The following is a 16,043-nucleotide window of genomic DNA, read 5'->3' on the forward strand; positions in this document are numbered from 1 at the left end:
CCTGACTCCGGTCAGAATGGCTATAATTAACAAGACAGGAAACAACAAATGTTGGAGAGGGTGTGGAGAGAAGGGAAGCCTTGTTCACTGCTGGTGGCAGTGCAAACTGGTGCAGCCACTATGGAAAGCAGTTTGGAGTATCCTCAGAAAATTAAGGATAGATCTACCGTATGATCCAGCTGTTCCACTGCTGGGTATTTATCCAAAGAACTTGAAAACACAAAGGCATAAAGATACCTGCACCCCTATGTTCATTGCAGCATTATACACAATAGCCAAGACTTGGAAGCAACCTAGGAGCCCATCAAGGGACAAATGGATAAAGAGGATGTGGTATTTATACACGATGGACTACTACTCAGCCATAAGAAATGATGAAATCCAGCCATTTGTGACAACATGGATGGACCTTGAGGGTGTTATGCTGAGTGAAATAATTCAGAGGGAGAAAGTCAAATACCATATGATCTCACTCATAAGTAGAAGATAAAAACGACAAAAAAAAAACCACATAGCATTGGAGATTGGACTGGTGGTTACCATTGGGGAAGGGGGAGGGAGGGCAAAAGGGGTGATTAGGGTCACATGTGAGGGGATGCACTATAATTAGTGTTCGAGTGGTGAACATGATGTAATGTATCCAGAATTTGAAATATGATGTACATCCGAAAAAATAAAAATTAAAAATAAATAAAATAAAATATCAAATAATGCATCCTTAATTTATACTGTAAATTGGAATGAATATTGAATTATTATAGTTAAGTAAATTTAGGACGATGAAGGAAATATGGTTACATAGCAGGTGATTTTGCTTTTTTTTGGGTAAAGATTGGTATCTGAGCTAACAACTGTTGCCAATCTTCTCTTTGTTTTTTTTTCTGCTTTATCACCGCAAATCTCCCCCGTATGTAGTTGTATATCCTAGTTGCAGGTCCTTCTAGTTGTGGCATGTGGGACGCCGCCTCATTGTGTCCTGATGAGCTGTGCCGTGTCTGCGTCCAGGATCCGAACCAGCGAAACCCTGGGCTGCCGCAGCGGAGCGTGCAAACTTGACCACTCGACCACAGGGCCGCCCTGATTTTGCTGTTTTAAAAAAGTCATAAACATATTCTAGTCGAGTTTGGTTATTTAGACAATTGAAATATCTAAAGTTAATTTGGACTTTTAGGCAACAATGTTTATGAATGCTAGGAAGTGCTCTTAACCAGGGTTGATAGTTCTTTATTTTGTTGGTTTCCTTCACTTTTAGATACAGTTTTCTGTTATAAACTATTAATTATTCAGTGATACACATGGGAGCCACTTCAAGGAAATGTGAAAATCTGATTTCTTTGCAATATCTTTCCCTTTAATTCTAATTTCATCTCCTCATGGTTCTGTTTTTCAATCTTTTTGTGATGACACTTATTCTTTTACTGTCTAGGATATCTGGTAGTAAGACTTATATTAAGGTAGGTTTTTTCATTTGATTATATTTTGCATCTTCTTATAGCCAATGTTAACTAACATGACCCTTCTATCATGATAGGATCCGTTATTTTTTTGTTACTGTTCTTGTATCTTCTAAGTTCTTTGTGGCAGCCTCCTACAGCTATCACAGGACCTTGAGAAAGATTTGATGCTCTATCAATTTTGTATTGTGTTTTATGATATTTCCCTTTTAGCATTTTATTTTAAAGTCTAACATACATATTGTGGAAGAAGTGCAAACAGAAATGAAAATTGCATTTTGAAGTTTTACATCTTGTCAGGAAATCTTTCATTATACTTCCTGACTGCTGCAAATTTCATTCTTGTACCAATAATATGAAGTCTTGTAGTCAAACTAACTCTTGCCTAATAATAGGTATATTTTATATTTTTCGTCACTTAAGGAATTGAAATTTAAAGTATTAATGAGCACTTTTTCCCTTGTCCATGAGCCAGTGTTGAAACTTTTTTTTAATGTTTGTTTATTTTTATTTTTTTTCTGAGGAAGATTAGCCCTGAGCTAACATCTGCTGCCAGTCCTGCTAGTTTTTGCCGAGGAAGATTGTCCCTGAGCTAACATCTATGCCCATCTTCCTCTATTTTTTTTTCATATGTGCGACGCCTGCCACAGTGTGGCTTGAGAAGCGGTGCATAGGTCCATACCTGGGATCCAAGTCGGAGAACCCCAGACCGCCAAAGGGGAGCTCGCGAACTTAACTACTGCGCCACCAAGCTGGCCCTGTTGAAACTCTTAAGAAAAGTAAAACCTGCATTTTAAGGAGTTAAAGTCATTTTTTTAAAAAATCTTTTGGTTGGAAATATATTTTTAATTATAGCACAAACTCATAAAACTTTTTTATAGTGAAAAAATTGATTACATAAAAATTAAAAATATCTGCTTTGCAAAAAGCAAACAACAAAATATTAACTTATATGGTGATGGTCTAAATGTAAATGAAGTGGGAGAAAATGTTGAAGTATCTTTAACAAATGAAGAGATTCCACAAATTAATAAAATGCCAGGAATTCGTTAAAAATACTGGCAAAGAATATATGTACTGCATAGAAAAAATATGCCTTTGAAAAGATGTTCTGCTCTACTTAAAATAATACAAATGCAAATTAAAACTTCCCTGAGATACTGTATTTTCACCAAGTTGATTGGCAGTTGTAAAGCGTAATAATATACTTTGAATAGTTGTAGAGAATCAGATACTCTCAAATTTTTGGTGGGAGTTTAAATTTGTATAACTTCCCTGAAGGGTTGTTTGGAAATATTTTTTGAAATTTAAATGCACATACTTTTTGAGCACTCTAACTTCTAGAAGTTTATCCTAGATATATAAAAGCATATGTATAAAGGAAGCTGTTCATTGCAGGGATGGCTCTTTTAGTAACTTGGTGTTCTTCATATGTACTTGAATATGGACAGAATGTCTCTGTAAGGATACAGAAAAAGCTAGTAACAGTGCTTCCTTCCAGGGAGGTGGGTAAACAGGAGGCTGAAGAGGACACGAATGGCAACTTTTTAACTGAATATCTTTACACAGTAAATGAGCATCTGTTACCTGCTAAAATTAAGATTCAAAGGAATGATACTGAACTAAGACTCTCTTGTAAGCCCTGTGTGAAATATGCCATCAGTGGACACACAGAAGGTATTCATTCTTTCATCACCAGCGTGCCAGCAGTGTTCGAGTGCTTGCTGCTTAGTTCAAACATCTGTCCCTCAAATGAGATTCCTCTCTTCGCCCTAGACTAGTTAGGGCAGACATCCTATTGCATAGATTCGTTCATCCTGTATACTTTTTTCTGAGTACTGACTACATTTGTGATTAAGTAGTTAATATTTTCCACTGATTTAACGTTTTTTCACCTGATAGGCTCCATGAGGGTTGGGGGGTCCACCTGTCTCTCACTGCTAGGACCCCAGTGTGTACTATGATCACTTTTGTGTTGATGACACTCAGTGCATATTTGAATGAGTGAAGAATCATTCTAGAGTGTCAGAGCAAAGCCACAGCCTATCAGGAAAATGTAATAAACATGTATCTTCTCACCCACGTTGGCCTTTCTGTTTCTTCTTTCAGTGGCTTCTTTAAAACAAACAAAAAATTTAACTTTTTTTCTTTGGAGGGGGGATCACAAATCTCTTTTAGAAACTAGGGTAAACCATAAAAATACAAGGATGCAAATAGCACAAATATTGTTATGTAACTTCAGTGGTTTCATGGATTTCCCTAAAGCTCTTGATGTAACCCCACATCACTGCAAGATTCCACTGCAGGATTGTTTTTCTGACCCACCTTTATTCTGTTCTGGCAGTTTTTGGTATCTTTGCTTTCTGACTTTCTCTCGTTCCTGGGACTGGGCTTTTGTATTTTCTTACAAAAAATTTCAAACATATAGAAAAGTTGAAAAAAGCGTACTTTTGGACACCAGAATACTCACCACTCATATTATACAATTAACCTTTTACCATATTTCCTTTGTCATGTAATTCTCCATCTATCCATCCGTCATCCTTTTTATTTAATGCATTTTGGAGTAAGTTGCCAACATCATTGCGCTTTCTCTCAATATGCTTCAGCTTGCCTGGCATTAACTAAAGTTCAGTATTTGTTTACAGGACTCTTTTTTGAGGTAGAAATTTATGTACAATGAAATGCACCAATCTTAAATGTAACATTTGATGAATTTTGACAAATGTATGTGTAACTCAAACTCCTATCAAGATATAGAGCATTACTGTCACTCCCAGAAAGTTTTCTCTGTTGTTCTCCACTATTTTTTGTCTTTTTATTTAAGTGAATATAACTTACTCTTGTTTGTTATTTTTACATCATAATGATCCTCTCACATTGTACTGTTTGATTGGCACTCTCTGTCATTAGCTGAGATCTGATAACAGAATATCAGCCAACCCAGGATTCTTAAGAATTGACCTAACTGTAAAACCAACAAGATTCAGTAGGAGTCAGGAAAACAGTCACCAACCCTGGTGGTTGTGTTGATGGTGTTCTTTGAGAAGGGTTTGTGGGGAAAAAGGAGGTGTAGGAGGAATGACTGGGTGGAAGGAAATGGGGGTCTTATTAATGTCCTATGTTCACAAGGTACCCTGCAGATAGCAACTCATTTAGGTTGACAAGCTTCCTGCCACCCTTTCAATTTAGGAGTTTTACCACCACACAACTTAATTACTCTCAGAAGTGAGATAAGTAATATTTCCTCAGGGAGAATAACAGTAATATATCTTGGAGCACAGTGGTGGGGAGGGGGTTGTGAGGGGTGAGCAGAGCAATTTAAGGCCTTATGCCACCAGATGGTAACATATATGCAGTCATGGACCCCTGGGGGATAGAGATGGGATGTCCCATGGGGAGAAGAAATCTAAAACAAACTTAATCTCTTTTCATAGAAATCTTGTGTGATGTAGTTATAGTGAATGTAGCATATTGGTGTCTCTCTCTGATGTAATAGAAATTAGTCACCTCGGGAGATTAATCTTTCATAAGCATTTAATGGATTTAAAATTCTAGTAGGTTCTTTTTTTTTTTTGTGAGGAGGATTAGCCCTGAGGTAACTACTGCCAATCTTCCTCTTTTTGCTGAGGAAGACTTGCCCTGAGCTAACATCCGTGCCCATCTTCCTCTACTTTATATGTGGGATGTCTACCACAGCATCGCTTTTTGCCAAGCGGTGCCATGTCTGCACCCAGGATCCAAACCGGTGAACCCCAGGCTGCCAAGAAGTGGAACGTGCGAAGTTAACTGCTGTGCCACTGGGCTGGCCCTAGTAGGTTCTTAGGTATGAATTGATTTGTGGCTTGAGAAATAAGTGTAATTAGATACTAGAGATGCATGTACTAAGAACCAGAAATACAAAAGCAGTGTTAGTAATACCCACATAATGGAACCATTGGTGTCAAAACAACTTTCTTTCTTTCTTTTTTTTTTTTTGGTGAGGAAGATTTGATCTGGGCTAACATCGGTTGCCAATCTTCATCTTTTTTTTGCTTGAGGAAGGTTAGCCCTGAGCTAACATCTGTGCCACTCTTCCTTTATTTTGTATGTGTGTTGCTGCCACAGCATGGCTTGATGAGTGGTATAGGTCCGTGGCTGGGATCTGAAACCATGAACCCGGGCTGCTGAAGTGGAGCGTGCTGGACTAAACCACTATGCCATTGGGCCGACCTTCAAAACAACTTTCTTGTACTTAAATCATAATATTATTGCAGATGCACTAGCTGACTTTCATAATAACTGTTATCATTATTTAAAAATATAATTTATTGATAACTTGTCACAAACCTCTGTTTTAGTAAATTTGTTGGCTTTGATTTTATGGTGTTTTATTAAGCATTTTTGTATTCATCAATATCAATAATACTTTGTTAAATGAATTGTTCTTTTGTGCATGTTTATTCCTATAATGTAACTGTTGCAACTAATGTGCATCTTCTGAAGCTTCTGGTAATTCTTGTTTCCTAGATCAGTCACTCCTTTCTTACTTTTCCTTGGGTGGTTCCCTATGGTACAGAGTTACAAAACCAATCAACTGGGAAGCTTAAAGTCTGAGAGTTTGCAAATTTATCCTCCATGTAGTTGACACAATCTCTTTAGCTAGCATGAAATTAATATATAATAGTGGTATTTGAGGTTTATCAAACGCTTATATTTTGAATGTTTTACATTTATTATTAAACTCTCCCAACAACCCTATGAGGTAGGTACTATTATTATCCTTGGTTTATAACTAAAACACAGAGATTAAGTAACTTGCTTTTACACAGTTCATAAGTGGTAGAGCTTGAATTCAGATCCCTTTATTTAATTACTGCACCAAAGACTTCTGCTCATTCTGTTTACTCTTCTAATAGAGGCTGCGTTAGATTAGTTTAATAAGTACCACCAATGGTACTCTCTGATTTGAGGAAAATAACCCAATCCTCCTCAAAGGCGAGTTACTTGTTGTCACTCTCTCCTCAATGCAGGCTATGATATAACCTCTGCAACTCCTCATCTCAGATGTTTCACTCAGCATTCACTTAGCATAAGTAAGCAGTGGCATTGTATTTTGAATGTCTTGCTATAGTGGATTTTGGACATTAGCTAGGTGCTGATCAGTATATCTTGTTAAAGTGCTCTTACTCCATCTCACCCTTGGCACAGCTTGGTTATCATAGGATGTTTTCCACTGTTCGTATAGTAAATTACTGTAATGGGAGGAATAATGTTGAGTTGCAAACAATGTATTGCAGCTATTTTGCTTTCCAAGTTATCATTTTCCTAGTCTAAAAGTTTAAGTTTGTACTTGTAAATTAGATCTATTTAAAAAATATTCCGTTTTTTGGCTAGGAGATAGCTTTATCTTACATATTCATTTGTCACATTATCATAAAATTTCTGGTACTTCAACATTATCAGGATAGCATAGTTTTAGTAATAGAAGAATTTTAAAGGTTATTTATGTCTAATATTCATCTTATTCACACTTAAACCCCCTTAGCATTGGAGAGGTCATTCGTTAATAAGTCTAATAATTTTATTTCTGGACGGTATTTTTGGTGCTTCTCATTAGCCATTGAGCAGTAAATGCACTCAATTTTGGAAAGTGTATGGCCAGAGTTAAATTGTTAATATAAAGCAGCCGTTTGCCTAATCATCTGTTTTTTGTATATTCTTACACAGAAGAAAGAACCTTCTAAATCCAGTGTCAAGAAAAAAGTGACCAAGGTCGCAGAAGCAAAAAAAGTAATGAAGAGAAATTTTAAAGTGAATAAGAAAATAACATTTACTGATGAAGGGGAGGTAAGATTCTTAAACACTTCATTTCTGAGGTACGTTCTAAATATTATAAGAAGTTTGACTCTCCTGCTGACTTTCCATTCGTTAATGAGAAAATAGTTTCTGTAAAGTATGCTAGGCAGTTCCTTTCACTGTTACTGCAGCCATTTCATCAACTCTACATCTATAAGCAAGAATGCCTTACTGAGAGTAAACTGAGTTACTTCTTGGTGATAATGACATATAGTTGGTTTTGAACTTTATAAATTTTGTTTTTATAGATTAGCTTTTCTTGTCATGGTATCCATCAATGTTCTTTGGGAACAAGAGCACGAGTAGTAATACAACTACTTGCCACAACTGCTTTTGCTGCTTTCTAGAAAGTCTCTGCTTTGCAGTTCCTCACTTTTAGAAGCTGTGTTTGCATACTTCTTCCTTGGCTGGCTATGAGAGGAAATTCTCTGCTTTAAAATAATCTCAGACAAATAGATACCTGGTTTTCATCTCACCATTACCTTGGTCTTAGTGTAAATAAATAACCCATAGAGTAGGAAAGGGGTTACTATTCACAGGTTGCTCATGAAAGGTCACTCTAGTGCATAATATTATCTTTGTTTTTAAAGAGGAAAGAGATCTGGAAGGTCAAGTGACTTACCTAAGGAGTAATGGCTGGTTAGTGGTCATAGCAACATCTCCTGAATATGATCTCTTGGTTTCATACTCACCAACCTACAGCTTTCCTTGTTCATCCCAATACAGCATGCAGTACCCCATACCCACCATAAGCTTATTTCTCTTGCCCTGTCTGTTTTTTTTTTAAATAGCACTTACTATGTGACCTTACATCCTATGTTTGTTTCTTGTCCTTTCTTCCACTCCAGTGGAATGAGGGAAGCCGCATGAGGGAAGGTATTGGTTGACTTTGCTCACTGCTCTGTCCCGAGAACTTAGAATAGTCCCTGTCATATAGTAAACCTTCAGAAAAAGTTCATTGAATGAATGAACCATTTTCTAATATCCCCATAAAAATAATAGCTTTATATACCGACTATAATGTATCACATCAGATATTTCATCATCATTAATATAAATGCTGCCTTAAGCAGTTTATATCCAATGGAGTATGTTTCCTTTTAATTTTGAAGTTAACAAAGATTTGGATGTTACTTTGTGGAAGGGGGCTTTGCTTCAGAAGCCCAGATTTGCCCTAATAATATGGAGTAAAATGGTGTATAAATTATGTGAAAACTAACCAAACAGAGTGCAATTCAAAGTTTAGGAAGTTGCAGAGGAAGCCTATGTAACTGATAATTGATGAATCTTTATGAAATTACTAAAAAGAGGTCAGCACCTGAGAAGCAGGCTAAACTAGAATATCGTATTACATGAGGTGCTTATTGTAAAAGAATAGTACTGTTAGTATAATGTTAGCGTTAGAGGTTCCTTCCTGTGCTCTTAAATTATACAAATTATAATTGTATAATTATACAAATTAGCTACAAGATGTGTGTAAATCCTTATAATTATACAAATTAGCTCCAAGATGAGTGTAAAATGTTTCAGTGTAAACTTATTGCTGATAGGAGCTCTATGTGGCTATGAGCCACATTGAAACTTCTGATCTAAAACTCTCAAAGTTTAAAAATGCTACTATTCATTCAGCCCACAGAGGGATGAACTTTTTTCACTTCGTGATGGAAAAATGAGTGAGGAGTTAGAGCAATGGATGGCATTCTTACTGTCACAGCTGATACCTCTCACTGTTTGTTCAGTGTCAGTGACTACTAGCATGGCTGCTCATGCAGTAATATTTGTGACCTCCGTTCGTTGCCAAAAGTTGAGACTCTAGGAATCTCGTCTTGAAGGATGGCTGTGGTGGTGACAAGAGTGAGAGGAGGCATTAATACCTGTGATGTGTATGCCTACAACTTCTGTTTGCCTGCGGTTAATTAGTGGTCTTTCAAAACAGTGATAGTTACTTGAATGCTTTTGGCAACCAGTTATTAGATAAGATAGTAGGTTTTGTCTGAATTGTCTTGAGTTTTGCAGATGTCCAGAGATTAAGTAATTTATTCAGGATTATGCAGTGGCCTGACGAAAAGGCCAGGACATTATGCCAGATCCTTTGACTCCCAGATCAGTGCTGTGAGTTCCTATTACCTTGTTCCTAACCATAAACTGTATGTGTAAAATTGTGTAGATTTGAGCAAGCCCATGAAGTCCAGACTAATTTTCTCCTTTATGCTTAGTTATTTTAGTCTTTATATGTAGTACTGGCTGATATGTGATTCATAGATCAATTTTGAGCATCTGATATGTGCCAGATAGTGTGTTGGGCTCTGAGAATACATGAACAAGGTAGACTACTGCCCTTAAGGAGATTAATTCTAGTAGAAAAACAGGAAAGTAAAACAATACAGTATGGTGAGAGAAGAGTTGAAAGTACACACAAGATGCCATGGCAGCCAGGGGAGTGCACTCTTGTCAACTGGCTCCTGCCCTGTGCACATCATTTGGAACCAAGTCAGTGGAGTAAAACACTATTTGAGATGATGTTGGAGCAACTGCCTTCTCCTCCAAATTATTCTATGAAATTTTCCTTCAGTCTTGCTCTTACTGGGTTATGGCAGCATTACTTTATGCTGACTGGGACAGTCTTTTCTGTGGCTTGCTCACTTTAATTATAAAGTTTCTTAGGAAGTTTGAGAAACCAGTTGGAATGCAGAAAGTGGGTGTACGTACCATTTCAAAATCATTATACAAAGGGAAATGGTTTTCTGTTGATGTTTCCTGTCTTGCACGCCATACTTACCATTCTTCTGTCTGCAGTTAGTTCAGCAGTGGCCACAAATGCAGAAATCTGTCTCCAAGGATACTGAGGAAGAGGATGACACTGGTGGTATCAACTTAGATAAAGCAAAGGAACGGCTTCAGGAAGAGGACAAATTTGACAAAGAAGAATACAGGAAAAAAATCAAGGCAAAGCATCGGGTAAGCTTTCCATCTTTAATTAATACTGAGTGAAATTTGATATGTCCCTATGTATATCTAAATATTCATTATTCATTAATAGCCATACTGCTTTCTTCATTGCTTTCTCTAACACCTCTTTTTCTGTGGCTCTTTTGTCATTTTGTCTATTTCTTCTTTCTTCTTCCTGCTGGTGGAGTCTTTGCATCCTGGCTGGTTTCTAAGAAGGTTACCTAAATCTGCTTTTGTGGAGGTAACCCAAATAGTATTAGTGATTTTTTAAATTAATTTTTCTTATTTTGAGATAATTATAGTTGCACATTTAGTTATAAAAAGTAATACAGAGAGATCCCATGTGCTCCATTTCTATAATTTTTGTCATTTTAGGGATGTTATATAAATGCAACTGTGTAGTATGTAGCCTTTTGAGATTGACTTTTTTCCTTCAGCATAATTCTCTGTAGATTCATCCAAGCTATTATATGTATCAATACTTCGTTCTTTCTATTACTTAGTAGGATTCCGTGGTATGGATGTACCACAGTTTGTTTCACCATTCACCCATTTGAGTGACATTAGTGGTGTTTTAGAGTCTTGTGAGAGCAAATGCTTCTATATAAGCATGTGCCCTCTTGGCCTCAAAGTTGGCAGTTTTCTGTTATCCTTGAAACGGATTACTCCATTCTGGTCACTCATGATATAAGTCTTTTCACACTACTTAATTCCCATACAAGTGGACATTTCACTAGATAAATGAATCAATTAATGAAATAAAACAGATTTACATTTTTAAAGAAGTTCCTGCAGCATGCCCTCGACACAGTGAATAATTTCAGAGTAACAGTATCATGCCCGAGAATCACTGATATAATATATTAAGTTCTGTGTTAAGAAACTTTTAAGCCTTTAGGTGTGGACATTATTAACTTTATCCTGGGAAGGATTGTTGTAGCTTTTGACTTCTTTTTGACCTTGTAACTATTTAATTGCCCAGGAAACTTTTTTCATAGAGCAGCAATTCTCTTCAGGGATGGAAATGAATGGTGAGAAAAACATTTCAGAAATACGGAGGACAAATGAACCTGACTGGTTGCAGTTGTTGAGTATTTGTGTTATTGAGAGAACTAAACATTTCCTGCATTGCTACTTGTAGCATAGTACTTTAAATTGAAATTTGGCATTGATAATTTGTTGTTAAAATTTTTAATAATATTAAGAGTGTCAGCAGCTTGTCATATTTTAGCTTGCAGTTAACTTAGAGTATTTATCCAGGGGATGATTGAGCATAAGAAAGTTTTATTATTTATTTTTAAATTGTACCCAGCATAAAAGAAATGTAAAGAATTTACATAAAATAAAGACTTTCCCCCTGCCTCGTCTTCCCTTTCACCCCCTTTGCCCCATGTGTGGAGGTTACTGTGGTATCCAGGTTGTGGAATGTTGTTTCTGAAACCTTTAGAAGCTTAATTTCAAATTGAATAATTGTACAGTGTTTGTGTGCTAGGCTCTGCCCTAGGTTGTGAAGATAGATCACTTAAAATACATGGATTCCTCTGTCCTCAGGGAGATTATGATTAAATCATAGTTAACTATGGATATTCTGTCACTGCACAAAAGCTTTTTGTACCTCTGTTTTTCTACATTAAAACTTTTGAGATAAATAATGTATTCACTTTGTTCCAAAACAAGATCATAAAAAAGTTCATGTTGAAAAGTCTTGCTTCTGCCCATGCCTGTTGTTCTTATTCATACCTCTACCCCTATAGGTAACTATTTTTATTAATTATTAATGTATCCTTCCAGTTTCTTTATACAAGTCTGAGTAAATAGAAATACATATTCCTATTTTCTACCTTTGTTACGTGAAAGGTACTATACTGTATATAGATTGTTCTTTACTTTTCCATTTTCACTTATTTTTGAGCTTTTAAATAATTTGTTTTCTTTGCACCCTTGTTAAAACATAGCATATGGTTTTAAAACTATCATTGTGATTATCTCACAGCAAGGTTGAACAGAGCAGTTTTGGGCTAACATAGTTGTGAGAAAAATCATAAGAACTTTACATACTACTGGTTTTGAAGTCAGTACCTCTGTAACTAAAATAGACATAAATATCTTTTTAAAAATAAGTCAAAGCTTATTTTATATAAAATAGGTTTTTTCTGCACAAGGTTGCCTGTGGCATACTGTCTATATCAGAGGTTGAAAATATTACGTAGCCGGAAGAAAGCACAAGGAAATCACTAAAATAGTCTTCTTTCTATTCAACTTTAATATAAATGCTACCTGACACACTATGATTAGTTCCTTGGTATTTTCATCAGTAAAATTAAATATATATATATACATAATATATTTGTTAGAGAAAATTTCACATTTGTGAGCACTTTGGAATTAGTGTATTTGTTACAGTAGCATATGTGAGACACAATACAGATGTTCAAATCAGTTACACACCAAGCTGCCGTGGACTGAATTTCTGCCTAGAAAACATGGAATATTCTTTTAAAAGGCAAGTTTTGACATGTGGTGTAATGTTTGTTGCAAGAGTATTGTACTGTATGGTGGAATACTTGGATTTGCATCCTGACGCTGGCATTACCTACTCCAGTTGGGATCACCCGTCACTAGTTTGGACTGTACTTTCCTATTCTGAAAAATGAGGGAATGGGAGTTAAAACCAGATGATCAGAGAGATCTTCTGGCTTTGTGTGTATCGGTAAGATGGGAATAAAAAATTATCCTTTCCCGTTTGAAAAATATTTGTCATTTTCCCCTGCTGACAAATCGAGTTCCTTGCTTGATGATAAGGCTTACTTCTTGTTCACTTATTTTCCAATGGTTACTAAAATTTTACTTTAAAAACTAAATATATTCTTAAAAACTAAATATATTATTAATCCTACATGGATTATTTTATCTTAATTGCTTTATCTGAACACATTGGTTTTGAAATCAAATTTTTTTCACTAATTGAGTATATTACTTACTATAATGATAATTCTTAGTTCTTTTAGCATAGGGGTTTACCTTGGGCAAATGTAATTATGTTTCCCTTGATGCTGTCACTCATTATTTTCTTATTTCTATGAAAGTATACTGAGAGTAGTTGTATGTCCTAAAGAATATTTGAAATACTAACTTTAGTATTTAGGAATAAGCTTCTTCATGAAGATAGAAAAAGGTGAAGAAACTTTTGACACAAAATTATGAATGAGATATGTGCTGAAAAGAATTTTACACATGAAAAGAAGACTCCATAAAATCTGTAACATAATTCTATATTTGATGCATGTTATATTTTTTAAAATGTGTCAATTTTAGAAGTTTTCATAAGCCTTAGGAATGTTCTTTCAGCAAGTTCAAAATATTTCTTGGTTATATTTTTGGTTTAAAAGGATCGGATGTTTAATAGATAATTGAATTTAGTCTTAATGATTCTCTTTGAAAGTAGTTGTTTGCTCCTGCCGTTTAAAATGCACAGCATTGCAACGTAGTTTTGAATATGCACTCAGTCTTTGTAATGTAGGACTCAGCTATTCATTTTTTCCCACCTGTTTTTCCTTCATGCTGTTGCACCTGTCCTTGGCTCATATTTTCATCTATGAAATTTTGAAAGCTGTGTAATTCCTATTGTGACTCAAGTAAATGTCTTTGTTCTAAAGATTTAGAAATTGAGCAATAAGAATTTTAACTAGTTTATAGCCAAAAAAAAGAAGAAAAAAGGCCGTACAGTTTACAGCATCATTGGGAGTAGAATTTAGCTACCTGTTTGCCAGAACTCCTAGCTACCCAATCTGTGGACTTCAGGGGCTCTTGTGTTAACTGCTTTGGGTCACTCAATTCACAGCTTTATTTCTCTTCATCAGTATTAATTGTAGCCATTAAGCATCATTTCCTTCTGAGACCATTCTGGTCTTCAGCTTTCCCTGGCAATTTTTTTTTTTTAAAGGATTTTATTTTTTCCTTTTTCTCCCCAAATCCCCCGGTACATAGTTGTATATTCTTCGCTGTGGGTCCCTCTAGTTGTGGCATGTGGGACGCTGCCTCAGCATGGTTTGATGAGCAGTGCCATGTCCGTGCCCAGGATTTCAACCAACGAAACACTGGGCTGCCTGCAGCGGAGCGCGCGAACTTAACCACTTGGCCACGGGGCCAGCCCCTCCCTGGCAATTTTTGAGTAGCTGTACTTAACTAGGCCTGTCACTATTTTCTGTGCTGAACCTCTTGAAACCATTTATCAGAAGCAAAATTATATAGCAAAAGCTATAATTTTTACATATGAAATCATTAGTAAATTGTGAACGTGGTAAAAGCCCTATTTTTGGATGGAAACAATGTGTTTTCCAGTAATATAATTAGAACTGTGAAAAATGGGCCATGGATCACCTCATTGAAAGGTTTTTACTTTAATGGAGTGAAAATCTGCTCTGTGGTGTGTGTCATCATTCTTAACTCTGAAAGATTACTTGTTTTTAGGGTGATAATATCTGCTATAACAGCTGAGAGGGGAGAGAAGCTATTCATTATGAAGTTCTGTTTCATTCCCTTGAAATTTGCTTCAAGTGCTTTATCCATTTTGGATTGTGTGTTTAGATAACATAGCCATGTGAAGATATGGCTCTGGACTGCTTGCAAAGATGGTACAGCATTGCTTTGGGGTCCGTTTCCTACTAGCATGAACATTAGAAAGGAAAGAATTAAAGGGACTTTTTAGAAAATCTGTTTTGTTGTTCACACATAATTGAGTTGGCATGGAATCCAGGTATCTTAAACATAAATTTATATGATAGTCAAGAAGGAAGGAAGCAGTAATCAGGCATCTTAGGATTAGTAATAATGAGAATGTTAACAATATCAAGTAGCAGTCAGTTAATTGGGCCCTCCACTAAGTGCTGTATATGTATTTTCATATTATATACTAACAATTAACTTCTGAAATAAATGAGCTAGCCTCATTTTACAAATGATAAAACTAAAACTTAGAGTCAGGTAATTTGTCCAAGGCCCCACAGCTTACAAACAGCAGCCCTGGGAATCTTTCCAAGGTCTTTCTTACTCTACAGACTTTATTTTTTGGTTTTATGGGTTTTTTTGGTGAGGAATATTCACCCTGAGCTAACATCTGTTGCCAATCTTCCTCTGCTTTTGCTTGAAGAAGATTAGCCCTGAGCTAACATCTGTGCCATTCTTCCTCCATTTTGTATATGGGATACCTCCACAGCATGGCTGATGAGTGGAGTAGGTTTGTACCTGGGATCTGAACCAGTGAACCAGGGCTACCGAGTGGAGCATGTGAAACCTTAACCACTCAGCCATGGAGCCAGCCCCCAGATTTTGTTTTTAACTATGCAGCTGTGTTGCTACTTATCTCCAACCATTAGGCATTCTCTTACAACAGGGTGACTGTGAAGCAATGAATCAAAAGATGGAGGATGATAACAGAAGTAGAGGCTTTGAAGCGATGACAAATAATGGAAATTGTTCATATTTCCTGGAAAAGGTCCTTGGTCTCAAATTAGGAATAAAATAAGTGTTATGGTTAGTATTTTAGGATCCTGTGCTAATATTACCTTTTCCTGAATGTTTGTGCCATAGCTATATAGTTACTAGTACCAGAATCCATTTTCAGTAGCTGTGGTCATTTGGGTCAAAGGCACTGTCAGGGACTGGTCTGGCTTATACAGTCTTATGAAATTTTACTGTTGTCAGAAATGTCATCATGAAGTCAAGGGACTAAGCTTCTGGTGCCAATATTCTAACATGGACTTTATGGATAAAGCTTATTTATATGAAAGGAAAAAAGATCCT

The 16,043-nt window shown here is 36.1% G+C and overlaps 1 protein-coding gene across 1 annotated transcript in view; it reads left to right on the forward strand.

The window, feature by feature from the left end:
* The window catches only part of DDX10 (DEAD-box helicase 10), a 278,439-nt gene that overhangs the window by 147,568 nt on the left and 114,828 nt on the right, over positions 1-16,043 (forward strand). The window contains exons 14-15 of the mRNA XM_046638144.1: positions 7,164-7,283; positions 10,089-10,250. Coding sequence (XP_046494100.1) covers positions 7,164-7,283; positions 10,089-10,250 — 282 coding nt within the window. The remainder of the gene's footprint in view (positions 1-7,163; positions 7,284-10,088; positions 10,251-16,043) is intronic.

This window comes from Equus quagga, chromosome 14 (genome assembly GCF_021613505.1).
Source record: "Equus quagga isolate Etosha38 chromosome 14, UCLA_HA_Equagga_1.0, whole genome shotgun sequence".
Classification (NCBI taxonomy): Eukaryota; Metazoa; Chordata; class Mammalia; order Perissodactyla; family Equidae; genus Equus; species Equus quagga.